General features: G+C 44.8%; 1 protein-coding gene and 1 long non-coding RNA gene across 9 annotated transcripts in view; one reads left to right on the top strand and one right to left on the bottom strand.

Annotated features, from left to right (window-relative positions):
• The window catches only part of LOC136013973 (uncharacterized), a 37,639-nt gene extending 31,162 nt beyond the window's left edge, over positions 1-6,477 (bottom strand). The window contains exon 1 of the long non-coding RNA XR_010612467.1: positions 5,935-6,477. This is a non-coding gene — a long non-coding RNA (uncharacterized LOC136013973). The remainder of the gene's footprint in view (positions 1-5,934) is intronic.
• The window catches only part of LOC136013971 (E3 ubiquitin-protein ligase RNF213-like), a 60,285-nt gene continuing 52,289 nt past the window's right edge, over positions 5,959-13,954 (top strand). For 6 of the 8 annotated variants that reach the window (XM_065678634.1, XM_065678632.1, XM_065678633.1 and 3 more), the window contains exons 1-10: positions 5,959-6,043; positions 6,734-6,815; positions 7,108-7,219; positions 7,799-7,926; positions 9,550-9,613; positions 10,179-10,218; positions 10,549-10,617; positions 10,727-10,903; positions 11,529-11,740; positions 12,420-12,703. In XM_065678634.1, the coding sequence (XP_065534706.1) occupies positions 7,123-7,219; positions 7,799-7,926; positions 9,550-9,613; positions 10,179-10,218; positions 10,549-10,617; positions 10,727-10,903; positions 11,529-11,740; positions 12,420-12,703 (1,071 nt within the window). In that variant the 5' untranslated portion in view covers positions 5,959-6,043; positions 6,734-6,815; positions 7,108-7,122. Of the gene's footprint in view, positions 6,044-6,730; positions 6,816-7,050; positions 7,220-7,798; positions 7,927-9,549; positions 9,614-10,178; positions 10,219-10,548; positions 10,618-10,726; positions 10,904-11,528; positions 11,741-12,419; positions 12,704-13,954 lie in introns of those variants that run through there. The other 2 variants (XM_065678630.1, XM_065678631.1) reach the window with 2 other exon arrangements.

Genomic DNA, 13,954 nt, shown 5'->3' with positions numbered 1-13,954 from the left:
CAGTAATCAGCCCTGCCCATTCAGTGTGCTGAGTCAACAGTAGATAGGTGTACCTGTGTACTTGGAATAAAACAATTATGCCACCTGCTGCATCTCTCTCTGTTGACACCAGCAGCAAAAATAATGGCAATATGGAGCCTTCATGAAAATCTGACGGAAAACCATGCTATCTGAGTGCTGTGGTTTAAGACCAGCCAGTAACTCAGAACCACGCAGCACCTCTCTCACTCCCCCCTCCTTTATCTCCCCCCACTCCCAGAGGAATGGGGAAGAGAATCGAAAGAATGTAACTCCCACGGGTTGAGATAGGAACAGCCCAGTAACTAAGGTATAACACAAACCACTGCTGCTACCACCAATGATAATAATGATAAAGGAAATAACAAGGGAAGAGAATATAACCACTCACCACCAGCTGACCGATACCCAGCCTGACCCGAGCAGTGATCTGGGCCTTCCAGGTAACTGCCCCCAGTTTATATACTGGGCATGACGTGCTGTGGTATGGAATACCTCTTTGGCTAGTTTGGGGCAGGTGTCCTGTCTCTGCTTCCTCCCAGCTTCCCCTCCTCCCTGGCAGAGCATGAGACTCAGAAAGTCCTTGGTCAGAGTAACCATAACATAGCAACAACTGAAAACATCGGTGTTATCAGTGCTGTTCCCAGGCTGAAAGTCAAAAACACAGCACTGCACCAGCTACTAAGAAGGAGAAAAATGACTGCTACTGCTGAACCCAGGACAGTACGCTAGATGAACACGTGTCGTGATTTAACCTCAGCCAGCAGCTCAGCACCATGCAGCTACTCATTCACTCCCCAGTCCCCGGTAGGATGGGAAAGAGAATTGGAAGGGTAAACTGAGAAAACACATAGGTTGAGATAAAGACAGTTTAGCACAAATTAAAAGCCATGAACACAAGCAAAGCAAAATAGCGAATCCATTCACTTCCTATTGGCAGGCAGGTGCTCAGCCATCTCCAGGGAAGCAGGGATCCGTCATGTGTAACACCATATCTGCAAACTTCCCCTCCTTTCTTCTGCAGAACAAGTCATGTGAGGAACATCTGAGGGAACTGGGGTTGTTTAGTCTGGGGAAGAGAAGGCTCAGGGGGCACCTTATCACTGTCTACAACTACCTGAAAGGAGGTCATAGTCAGGTGGGTGCTGGTCTCTTCTCCCAAGTAGCAAGTGATAGGACAGGAGGTAACGGCCTCAAGATGCACCAGGGGAGGTTTGGACCGGATATTAGGAAGAATTTCTTTGCCTCAGCAACTGACCATGTCATTCCCTTAGTCTATGGACCATCCCTGTAAAATGTCCACAAATGCCCACAAAATCTCCACTCGGTTCATTTAGTCCATGTCTTTGGGCTCCATCACCATATAAGGTACTATGAAGAAATTTAACTCTACCCCAGCCAAAACCAACATACCAGGAGGGCTCAGAAGGGAATTCTTAAATCTTGCTAAACATCCGGGAAAATTCAAGTTAGAAATAAGGAAGAAGTTCTTTACTGAGAGAGTGGTGAGGCACTGGAATGGGTTGCCCAAAGGAATGGTAAATGCTCCATTTCTGGCAGTGTTCAAGGCCAGGTTGGATAGAGCCTTGGATGACATGGTTTAGTGTGAGGCATTGCTGCCCATGGCAGGTGGGGTTGGAACTAAGTGGTCTTAAGGTCCTTTCCAACATAAACCATTCTATGATCTGGGGTTTAGTGAAGGGCTTGTGGTAGCAACAGCTAAAGCCTTTAATGATTTGATAGCTGTGGAAACAGGAGTTAGTGAGAATAAAGATGACCAAACACATGGCTTTTATTTAGGTACCTAAATGGCATTTCCCCCACCCCTTCTTCCCTTTATTAGCAAGATTATATAAGCAAACAAGTAGTTAACTGCAAATTACGGGAGTACACCTGCAATGCACCCGAGGATAACTTGTACTAAGTGACAAATAACCTTCACAGAGACACATGAAGTTAATGGAAGTGACCGTGTATCACAGGCACAAGAGAGTGGTAGGCTGGACTGCAGCAGTTGCTTGTGACAATGAGGTTCTTAGCCTCCTGTCTTGTGACTGTAGGTTGGACTGAGGCACAGACAAGAGAAGCATTTTCAGCAGTGCTCACTGAAGTGCTGATGACTTTTGAATAAGGTGATTGTGTAAAGCTTCTGGAGCCTTCATACAAGGAGAACCTTGATCCACATTGAGTAACTGATAAGTTTCTTGCTGTCATTTATCAGCAAGCACTTGCTTGTCCCTGGCAACCTGCAGGAAGGAAAGCACCATCAGTATATGTGCAGGCTAATGCCTCCCTGCAGAAAAACTCACTGAGCCTTTGTGCTAACAAACTATTCCACTTGCCAAGTCTGAAACCATTGGGTGCAAATCGCTGAAGGGGATGCACCATTATCTTCTCAATGGCACTAGAGGCCTAGTAGACACTGGATCGGTCAGGATCAGGAACATTTTGCAAAACTTTAGGTGGCATTGTAAAGCATGATGTCAGGGAAGAATTAGAAGAGAAAATACAGACAATTAAATAAGGTTCAGAACAAGCTACGAAAATTGCATAGCACAGGCTGCACAAGATCCTTCATAAACAGTGCATAAGAGCTCTGTTTAAGCTGTTATACTGCTTAAGAGGTGCCCTAGTGCACACAAATGTGCACAAATGTGTGCACTACTGCATTACCTGCATGCACTGCCAGTCTCTCAAAAGCAATGTGCTGCAAACCAGATGCAGGGATGTTTAGCTCCATCTTCTAACCTTACTCAAAGAAGGCAAGAGACACTAGGATTTAAATGTGTCTTCTGTGCCTAGCACATAACTCTGACACAACCTGCTGGTACAGCTGTGCTGTGGGGCAGTTGCGAACCTGTAATTTCCTCCTGCAGATGAAGCCCCTGGGGCTATTTACCGAGCAAGCAACTGCAATTGCTTTGGCTTGATTTCAGCATTTTGAATCAGATCCTGACATTGCTCAGCACAAACTTTTTGTGCAGCACCAGTCTGATGGCCTGAGGCAGAATTTCTAACTTGTCCAAATAACATTCAGCATAAGCTCCCTATGATAATTAATCAGCGGCTATTAAAGCAAAAGATACCTATGATGTCTCTGATGTTTAATAAAGTCTTTTCATGGCACTTTAATCACAGTATTGCAATGGCAGAATTTACTTTTATTTAAAACAAATGTGGCTTGCACAATGTTCCCACAATATTCTTTTGGTGGTAAGATAAAGTAGCAACTCCTAACAATGTCAGGAGATACCAAACTATATAATCTCTTTTAGCTCAAAGAGCTCAGAATTTTTGTAAGTACCTAATTTAGTCTATCACCAGGACTAAATAACTTGCAGTTTGAAAACCCCAGCAGAAGAGCTCTTCCTCCTGACCATTACCACATACACGCACACAAACAAGACTGATTTCAGTATATAAAAATGGCAGGTCATTCGGATGATGTGCCCATAGGCTACCAGACATGATACTTGGAATAGAAGTATGGATTTTAACATGACAACTTGGGATATTTTCCTATTCTTAAAATTTGGTACAGTGATGAAAGATCATCAATGTGATAAGGCAAATACCAATTTAAAGTTAATAGGGACGATACTTCTATAGATAGTGTAGTTTATGTTACGGAACCAGGGTTCATCTTTATTTTTTGATAAGGAAACAGGCAAAATGTATCCTGTATGTCGTGGTTTAAACCAATCCACACAGCTTGTCCACTCATTTCCCCCCTTCCTTCCCTCCCTCTACTCCCGGAGGGACGGAGAAGAGAACTGAAAAGAATGCAACTCCCACAGGTTGAGATAAGAACAGTTTAGTAACTAAGGTATAACACAAATCACTACTGCTACCACCAATGATAATAATGATAAAGGAAATAACAGGGGAGAGAATACAACACCTCAACACCAGCCAACCAATAACTCGCCCCACTCCCCCCAGCCAAGCACTGACAGATGCCTCGTCCAACCCTGCAGTCCCCCCAGCCCTTCTGGGTTAACTCTCGGTTACATCCTGGGCATGACATCCTGTGGTATGGAATACCTCTTTGGCTAGCTTGGGTCAGGTGTCCTGCTTCTGCTTCCTCCCAGTTTTCCCTCCTCCCTGGCAAAGCATGATGCTCAGAAAGTCCTTGGCCAGACCAAACATTCGAGCAGCAACTGAAAACATCGGCGTTATCAGCACTGTTCCCAGGCCAAAAAATCAAAACACAGCACTGCACCAGCTACTAAGACGGGGAAAAATGACTGCTACTGCTGAACCCAGAACACTGTAATATGTGTTGCTCCATTTACAGTATCCCTTGTTGTGAAAAGCCTGTTTAAAATGATGTATTGTGATGCTGATTTCTGTGGTTCTCAACAGGATTTAGGGTTTTGAACACTGAAAACTCTACAGGGGAATTTTGCTTTTCCAGGGTCTTTTTTTGATGACCTGGTTGGTTGGCTTCTTTACAGGAAAAAAAAAAAAGGGGGGGGGGGGGACTTAAATACAAGCTTTCTTGTGCCCCTCCTCACTGCCAGAGCATGAGACTGAAAAGTCCTTGATCAGGAGTGCTACTGAACTAAAGTGCAACTAAAGCATTGGTGTGTTATCAACGTTGTTCTCAGACTAATGATACACGGATAGACCCCACAACTCGTTAGAGTTGTAAAGTAGGTATGCTTTTATTCAGCCCTGAGGTGCATGGGGATTGCTCCTCCAAAAGCATGCGTGCCTTTCCTTTGCCACTCAGTTCGTTTATATTACATATAATGATTACCTAAACATGAGATTGCTTCACGCCTAATACATATACAAAACCTATTCCCATCTCGTATTATAATTAGTTTTCTGCCATTTGTCCCATTGGTGCACCTGCACAGTGCCTCCTGGTGGTGGTCGTTAGGGGGTCCTGAGGATGAAGGCCTGTAGTTCCTCTTCATCACCGCGAGTAACTTCTTGCTTTCACACAGACTCAATAGGGTTTTGGCTCCTATCCAAACCTCAGGTTCGGTACAAGCAGTTTTATGTATCTTAAAGCAGAAACTTGTCAAGTTTGTAAATTTTGTTACTCTGGCTATCTTTTGTTGCTTTTCTCTCTAAAGATACTATTCGAACAAGTATGTGTTAAATATTAAGCTATGAATCTTATCTACTACAATTCTGCCTAGCAGCTGTAACTCCTACAATTCTGCTTAACCATTGCAGCAACTTTGACTCCTACAGTTCTGCTTCACTAAGCACAGTGACTGCTTAAGCAAGCAGGCACAATGTTAACGCTTTATTCCCAGGTATCACTAAAGCCAAAAATCCAGCACTGCACCAGCTACTAGGAAGGAGAAAAATCATTTACAGCTGAAACCAGGACAACCATGGAAAGCTGAGGGACCCTCCTGTGCCATGAGGGAACCTGTTGGACTAAGACATATCAAAGATGCCTGGGGACTTATGTAGAAGGACCTTACAGGACATGTGTCAGGGACCTCATGATCCTGGGGGCAGCCAGAGCTGGGTGAGGGAGAGAAAGCCCGCGGGTCCCTGTTGATATTTGCAGGGCTGAGACACCCCAAGCATCCCTGGGGCACAGAGGCATATGCATGTGAGTAAGGGAAATATCTATGGGGTAAGGATCCCTGGGACCACTGGAGGATCTGTGGTGTAGAGACAGCAGTGAGATCTCTGGGAAACCCAGGGGAACATGGGAGGAGATGGGATTTGTGGGGCTGACACCCCCCAGGAGCTCTGGGGTAGGGGAAGACCTGTGGGGACAAGGCACCCCACAGGATAGCTTTGCTGGGGAAGCCTAGGGCTGCCCCATGGCGTTGCAGGGCAGCCACACACCACAGGCCGGTGCATGGTGTCCTTTGTCCCTGCTGAGGAACTTCCTCCCCCACCCCTGCGATAGGAAACAAGCAGCACTCCACTGCGCCTTACCCATTTCTGTGCTTTGCAGTCATTTCCGAGAAACGGCAGCCGGCAGATATAAGAGGTTGCGACAGCCCAGCCCAGCGGGGAGATGCACTGGAGGTAGTCACAGCACAAGGTAGGGACGGGGGCAAAGTCCCCCAGGCTTTGCTCAGGCCTTCTCAAGCTTTAAACCCAAGGGAGGAGGGAGGCTTTGGGGTATGTTTCTGTGGGTGCTTTCCCCCTGCAGTGTCTTCAGGGAGCTCTGATCCCTCCCAGGGCTTCGCTTGCTGTCTCCCACCCAGCTTGACCCTGGGGCTGTGTGGAGCTGCCACCTCCAGTCTCCAGGCTGCAGGCTGCCCGGGCACCCAGCGGGGCGGAGGAAGACTCTCCTTCCGGGTGAGGGCAATGGGAGACCATCCCTGCCTCAGTTTCACCTGTCCCAATTCCTGACCAGGAGAGGATAGGGTCTCCCCGTGAACCTGGGAGGGTTTACAGGGCTGTTCAAGATGTGCTGCTCTCGCTCCTTCCCACATTGCAGGGAAAAAAGTTAGCAGAAAGGGGAAAAGTTAATTTTCATTTCAACTGCCTTCTAATTTCACTGTTTCAGAGGAAAAACATAACTGCAAGCATGGGAAAGGGATGGAGCAGGTTTAAAACTTTTAAAGACCACACTGCAGAGTGAGGGAGATGTGCAACGCACAAATACGGCTGAGAGCAGTATGAGGGCGGAGGAAGGGGTCACCAGAAAAAAAATAACGAAGCAATGCACAGAGAGAGATCCCAAAACAGAAACTGCAGCCCTTTTCCTTTCACTTTCACAAAGCAGAGCTGGACTGCCTGGAACCGCACTCATTTGGAAAGTCCCAATCCATAGAACTCCGCCCATGAAGTCGCATTTCCAGGAAAAGGTATAAAAGCCACCTGAATTTTCCACTCTCCTGGGCATTCTCTGAGGTGCTGGCAAATCCCTACATGGCTTGAAAAGGGGTTTGAAACCAGTGGGGTTGTAACCCCTAAATGAAGTTCTCCTCCTCGTTGCGTGGGGAGAGGGGGGTGGAGGAGGAGGGTGTACAAAAAGGTAAAATTACCAGACCTGGGCTTCTCAATCTTTTGATCACTGCAATCTTTTAACCTTTCCTTTAGACTGTTAACTTTGAAGCTGCAAGTTTAGCTGCTGAAGTTTTCTTCTTGGCTGCCCAGGTTTGAGTTGCCACGATGGAAGGTGCAGAGAGCAACAGAGAGGGTGAAAGCAGAGAGAAATCTCATCCTGTACCTTCATCTGTCCAGGAAGGCAGCAGTGACCTTTTATATGGTAAAGGAGGTAACAGGAAATACTGTGGGTGGAGGCAGTACAAACAGCCACCAATCCACTCCTCAGCTCTAAGCTAGCAACTTGTTCCTTTATAAGGAGAAATGTACTGTCCACAAGTTCAGGCACAGTGTGAATGAGGAATACCTTGATGAAGCAGAAATGGCCAGGAAAACCCAGGCAAAAAGAAGGTCTATTCATTCTTGAGGAGCAGAAGGGCATTTCTGCTCTCTCCTGTGTATTACCTTGCTGCAGCTCCGCTCACTGCCCATGTTACAGCATCATCAATTTCCTTCCTGGCTGCCAAGAAGTGAGCCTGTGAGACCAAAGATCCTAGCCCTGGGATTTTTCCTTTCAGAGGAGCACCCCTAAAACATGGCCTCGTTAAGACTGCTCTTGTGTGACCTTTGCTCTACTCAGTTCTCTGACAAGTTAGTCTGCAGCTCCCTGCAATCAGTGTGATGGGCCCAAAGGCTTCCCCTGTGCCTCTCTGCTGGCCACCTGGTAGCTTTGGATCACAGAGGGGAGCATGAGCACCATTTTTGGGATCAGGTGGAAACCTTGATCTCCCTTTGTTCTCAGCTCCAAATGCTGTAGAGGAAGAGAAGCTCCAGGCACAAGTGACAAGTGCAAAACTCACAGAAGTTCACCATGCTGGACAGAAATCACCCCCCAAGTCCGGAGACAGCACCTCTGCCAGAGATAACGAGGTGAGAGCTTTTAGTTTATTATCACTGATGCCAAATGAACATACGCAGGGCAAAAATCTTGTGACAGAAGTCACGCAGAGGGAAAATCAGGCTTTACCTAGGGTGCTTCCCTATTATTGGTGATTGAAATCCTTAAACTGAGGTATTTAATGACAAAGAAGAGATTTGCCTCTTCTGTCACTTAGAAAGCCCATTAAGAAGCCTGTGTATGGTCCTTGCTTGCTCTTGCAAGCTGGTGATCCCAAAGGGATGCTATGCCCCATCACTGGGGTGTGGGAATGTTTCTGTATGGAAGAGGCAGAAATGAAAGGGTGGCTCTGACAGTACCACATTCAGCTTATATTCTGAAGAGATTTCCATCTGGCTGTGTCCACTCAATATCCAGTCATTTTGCTGCTTCAGGATAGTTCTGGGAAATTTTTCTTTTACTTTGCCTTCTTTATCGCCATCATCATGGCAAACGAAATTAGATGTCTTGCTTCTTTTTCTTCATCCAAATAAAACAAACAAAAATGTGAAAGTTGAGGTATGACCTGTTTCTTTCCCATGTAAGAAATCAGTTTGGAGAAGGCCAATTTATGCTAAAAGACCATTCACTTTATTTCACATAAAAAGTAAAATCTTTGCTTGAAAATTCAGGGTTTCCCACTGAATTTGTCTTCCTTCTGCTGCTGATCAACCCCACTACCAACCTATAAAATGTCTGGTCCAACAAACTGTACTGCTTGCTGTATTACAGTCTAGGAGCAGGGTAAAAACTAAGTGTAAGCCTTCAAATTTCTTATGAACATTTGGGCATTACTGGACTGGGCTAAAACAGCCTAAGAGCCTGGATTTCTATGTTGTCAGTACCCTTACTTTGAGATAAAGAGTATTAGGCTGTACACTGTTTATCTGTCTTTTTTGCCTGCTCCCATAGGAATGACTTAATTTGCCTGGCCACAGCTTTGCTGTGAAATGGTCTCAAATGCCAGTGTTCCTCCAAAAGCCATCATTGATAGAGACATAGGCTGATGTAGCACATAACAGGGAAACTCTAATTACGGCCATTGGTGCACATATGCTTCTCCTTTCCGTGGCACAGCAGCCCCACCCCAGGAGGACACCCGTGCTCAGCAAGTCCCAGCGTACCAGCAGCAGTCTGCTGTGTCACTGGAGGCGGAGCGTTATCATGAGTGCTGGTTCCAATCAAGTGAGACTATCAGAAACCCAGGAACCCCGGTATTCAAGGAAGCCAGAATGCTTTCTGAGCAGGAATCACAAAGTACATATCAAAGAGCAAACTTAGTTATAACTAAACTCCCTGGGGACCCCCGGAGACAATTGATGAGGGCTGTATTTTCCACCCTTATAGCATGCAGGATAGCATTGTTCTTTTGGATATAGTAGGTTATTCGCATGGAAGTTGCATGGTGATGCCCTGTGTTCACTTGCAGTTATGCTGAGATGCAGCTCTGCTCTTTGCATTCATAATTTCCTGTGTGCAAATGAGAAGCCATGGAAAAATACGCTGGAAGAAGAGCTGAATGGCTTCTTCAGCTCTGCACCCTCCCTGGCCCTGTGCAGTTTGAATCATTTGAAACATTGTTTCTTTGTTTTAACTTTAAACCTTTATTTTCCAAGGAAAAGATCCTGGATCACCAGGAGAGAGAGGAGCCAGTGGAGCAAAGAATCTCTAACAGAAGAGGTAACTCATGAGTATATTTTACCATTCCCATCTCTGCTCTAATGCAAATATGATGCTGACTATTGTGAAGATCAGGCCTGAGTATGCAGGGCTTGGCTGAGAGTCAGAGGCTCCTGGCAATGCCACATGTAAACTGATTGAATGCCTAGAGGTATTTTGCTGAACTGCCCATGGAGGACAAAGACAACTGGTAAGAGAAGCCTAAAAGTTGATCATTCAGTATAATTGTATGTCAGTGTTCCGCCTATTGCCCCACCCATAACTCCACCAATGCAGGGTATGCTAACCACTAAGGGTAAGGGTAAGCCCCACCCTTACCTCCAGCAGCACAGATTGCTCCATTTCCCTACCCCCAGAAAGCTGTACCAAGCAATGGTGGAGCTTGGCTAGATGGGAGGTCACACAACAAGTGGTCTGGGATTCTTGGTTCAAAGACCCAGAGGACCATACTCAGGCTATGAGGATTTTAACTTCAAGAGCTTCTCACCCAGTCCCAGTTTGCAATTGTTTCTTGTCTTAGTGCACCTTCTGCTCATGTTAATCCAAGCATTCTCCTCATTTGCAGATGATGGTGAAAGCAAAGAAAACCTAGGACCCAGTGGCAGGTTTGTTGATGTGGATTTCAGTGCTGTGGGATTTCCCATCAGACCTCAAGGAGCTTGAGATCTGGGAGCTTGAAGGGAAAAGAGCTATCTTTGGTAGGAGGTATAGCTTTACTACTGTAAGGCTACTCCACCCTTAAAGTCCTTCCTTCACCAGCAGATAGAGATGGATACAAGTAGAGGCCTTCGAAGACAGGAGTTGGTCTCTTTCCAATGTTACTTGGTCTATAGCATGCCGTCTGTATCTGAGTTATTCACACAGCAGCTTGATACTTGCATCTAGGCAGTTGGGACCAGTATAAATGCTTTATGGTAATCGGGATATTTGTACAGGGCTGGAAGAAATGATGCAGAAGATACTTCTTTTCCAGGAGCTGCAGCCAGAGTTTCGGAGAATTGCATGTGAGTGAATGCTGCCCTGGAGCCCTGAAGGGGATCAGGCAAAGATGGCAACATACTGGTGGAAGGTGTCTTGATGTAGACCTCACAGTATTTCTTTCCCTTCCAATAGCTGCCTGGAGAACCCATACCTGTCTGATAAAACACTTAAGACGGAACCAACAATAAGCCTAGAGTTTGTTGTTGTGATGTCAAAAAAATTCAAGTTTCCTAAAGAGTCATCCAAGATCTGTGTTGCTTTTTACAAGAAACCTGGACTGTACCAGGAATTTGCTGTTCTAAAAGAAAGGTAAAAATCGTATATAAATGTATTCTGATGTAAAATTTCTGGAAAGCATATAGCTTACTAAACTTTAGGGTCCCACCCTGGGCTTCAGCTCCAGACAAAGACATCTAAATGTGGGTGTCTGTAGAAATGAGTTGCAGTGTTAAGTCTAACTTCTGTAGGTCCTGCATCAGATCTGTCAGCCTCACAGAGGTCTAAAACATTATGAAGCTTCCCAAATGTGAACAGATGACTTGCATGGGGGAAAATGCAGTGAACAATCACCTCAATTCTGGTACAGTTGCGGCACTCATCAGGAATTATCTCTAGATGTATTTCACATTCTTTTTACAAGGCAGTTGCAACTTTGGCTAGGACCAGAGTTGTTCACATCAAGACTTGCCACCAGTTATTTTTATTGCTCTCCTGTCTGATAAACCTTAAAGCTCAGGTCAGATTATCAAGTATTTTTTTGCCATTATAAAGTCCTGAAGCATTTTGCTGAACTCTGCATTTTGAATGTGAATGTTGGTTGCTCATTCTTGCTGCATGAGCCAATTTGTACAGCTGAAGTCCTTCTGGGGTTGAACAAGAAGAAAGCTTCTTATGCTGTAGTAACTAATTCTTATTCTTCTTTATTCTGTTCTAGAAAAAAGTATTTACAGGGTCAAGCAACCATCCCCATTTCCAACCTACAGGGAGAAACAATTTTTTATAAATATGCTATCTTAAAAAATATGCTCTCAACTGACCATGAAAGATCATGTGATTTAGAGTATATTTATGGAATGGACTCCAAGAATACAGGAGGTCAGCTACATCGAGTCTTGAACATTCCCAAGGAAGAGATCAAAGCAAGTGGTATGTATTTTACTTTACTCAAGTGGCATGAAGTGCAACTGACAAATCCTTGCACACAGCAGATGAATACAAACTCCCTTGTTTTGCTTCACAGTGGGGCAGCACCTGCTTCCTGCAACAGAAACATTGCTATTGTGGAGATTTTTTACATGTAGTTTCATGGACTATTTATTTAGCACAAACTCATTCTTTATATAACACAAACTATTTTGGAAGGAGTGTTCAAGTTATTTTGCTTTTTCCCAGAATAAACTCAGTCTTCTCATTTTGGGGCAAAAGAGAGTGTATAATAAAGCCTTGAATCATTTTTTGCATCTGCCATCAGGCCTTTAGTTGCCATTCCTGAAGGGTGCAGGTGAGCTGGAGGGCCAATGTCAGATCTGCGACCCTGTATAGATGATCTGAATATGCCAGGATGACTCAAAAAGTAGTAGACTTCTATTGCTGGGGAAATTGAATCAGCTATGGGCTATGCATACCAGTCTCTTCTAAAGTGCAGGTGAGGTACCTAGGGCTGAATTTAAATATGCATGGTGAGTTTTGTGCATTAAAGGCTCAGTTATGACTCAGCTGGGCTCGGCATTCATACAAAGCAGTTGGTATTGTTAGCTCAGGGCCAGCTTAAGACTTGTCCTTATAGGTTTGAAGGTTCATCAACAAATCCCTGATTCCTCCGCAGGAACATGGACTATTTTTGAAAACATGAAGTGCTATTTTAATGAGAAAAAACCAAATTTCTTTGAATTGCTCAAATTTCAGTCTCCAAAAAAAATGCCCCAAAACACAGTCAACTGTGGTATCATAGAATACCTCACAGATGAATTCTCCAAGACCATCAAGCTCAAGAAGAGCTTTAACGATATAGAAAGGAAACTGAAGATCTACACGGAGAGCTTCAAAATCTATCTTGGGGATGCTGCAAATGGCAAAGCCTATTCTCCAACTGATCTTGAAGATCACCAAGTAAGTATACACCAACCTAAAGTAGCTAGCAGCTACCAGGTAGACAGACCCTTGAAGAGATGTTTCTGCAGCTATGTCTAATTCCACGTAGGGTTCTGAACCACAGCCAGAAAACATCAAAAAGCTGGACCTTATTTTCGTTGCTTTTTCCAGTTTCTGGGTTGGACCCAAAGCCTGATGAGGTTCACGGGTGTCTATTGGAATCAGACCTGAAATGTGTCATTTGTAGAACCAAGTTTTAGGCTGGGTCATGGAAAGACTACCCTGGTTTTGAGAATCTTGCATTGGAAAAAAAAGAATTTCACACTCAATTATGTTCTGGCTTCAATGCCTCATTTTAAAGTCTAAAATTAAATTCCCGTTGACTTATTTCTCAGGGGCATACACCAAAGTTAGGATACAGTTTAAGGTTGCAGACACTGAAAATAAAATTGGCATACTGCAAAATAACTGGGTCCATACATGCTGAACGTCTTAGCTCCTGATGTAGGTGCTGAGAAGTACACAGTCATTGAAAGACTAGAGAGTCAGCCATTCAGTAGGCACTGATTTTTAGTCAGAGGAATGGCTTACCAGTCCTTACCAACTGCAGTGATGGATCCTCTCTGGGCTAAAATTGCTTCTTTCGAGTGTTTGCTTTCTTGAGCTGAGTACTACATCCAGAGTGAACAGGCTTGCCTGAGCAAGACCCCCTCCCCAGCTCCTTTTATTATCAGCAGAGGGACAAAATTTTATTATCTGCAAGGGACAAAAGAAAGGATGTTTGTCTTATCCAAAGGTGGAAAGGTGGATTTTTGCCCTGGACACATCCATCTCTTGCCACAGGTTGAGTAGGAGTCCTGGAAGAAAGGTTGAAATCAATATTCTCATTGCTCATAGAAGTGAATCCCTTTCCTGCAGCTGCAGTAAAAAGGCAAAATCTCCATGGCTGAAGGAGAGCACTGATGTCCACCCCCATCCCAGCATGGCTACTGTCTGAGATGGTACTAGGTCTGGCTTGGATTGACTTAATATTCTTCATAGCATAGGTGCTGTGTTTTGCATTTGTGGCTGAAACAGTGTTGATAACATGAATGTTTTTGCTATTGCTGAACAGTCCTTGTATACCACCAGTGCTTGCTCTCTCCCACTGCTCCCCACAGTGAGTATGCTGGTGGTAGATAAGAGGTTGGGAGGGAGCATAGCCAAGACAGCTGATCCAAAGTGACCGAAGGAGTATTCCATACCATACAATGTTGTCCTCTGCAGTTA

The sequence above is a fragment of the Lathamus discolor genome, chromosome 4 (assembly GCF_037157495.1).
Source record: "Lathamus discolor isolate bLatDis1 chromosome 4, bLatDis1.hap1, whole genome shotgun sequence".
Taxonomy (NCBI): domain Eukaryota; kingdom Metazoa; phylum Chordata; class Aves; order Psittaciformes; family Psittacidae; genus Lathamus; species Lathamus discolor.
This window is presented reverse-complemented; position numbering and strand designations above follow the sequence as displayed.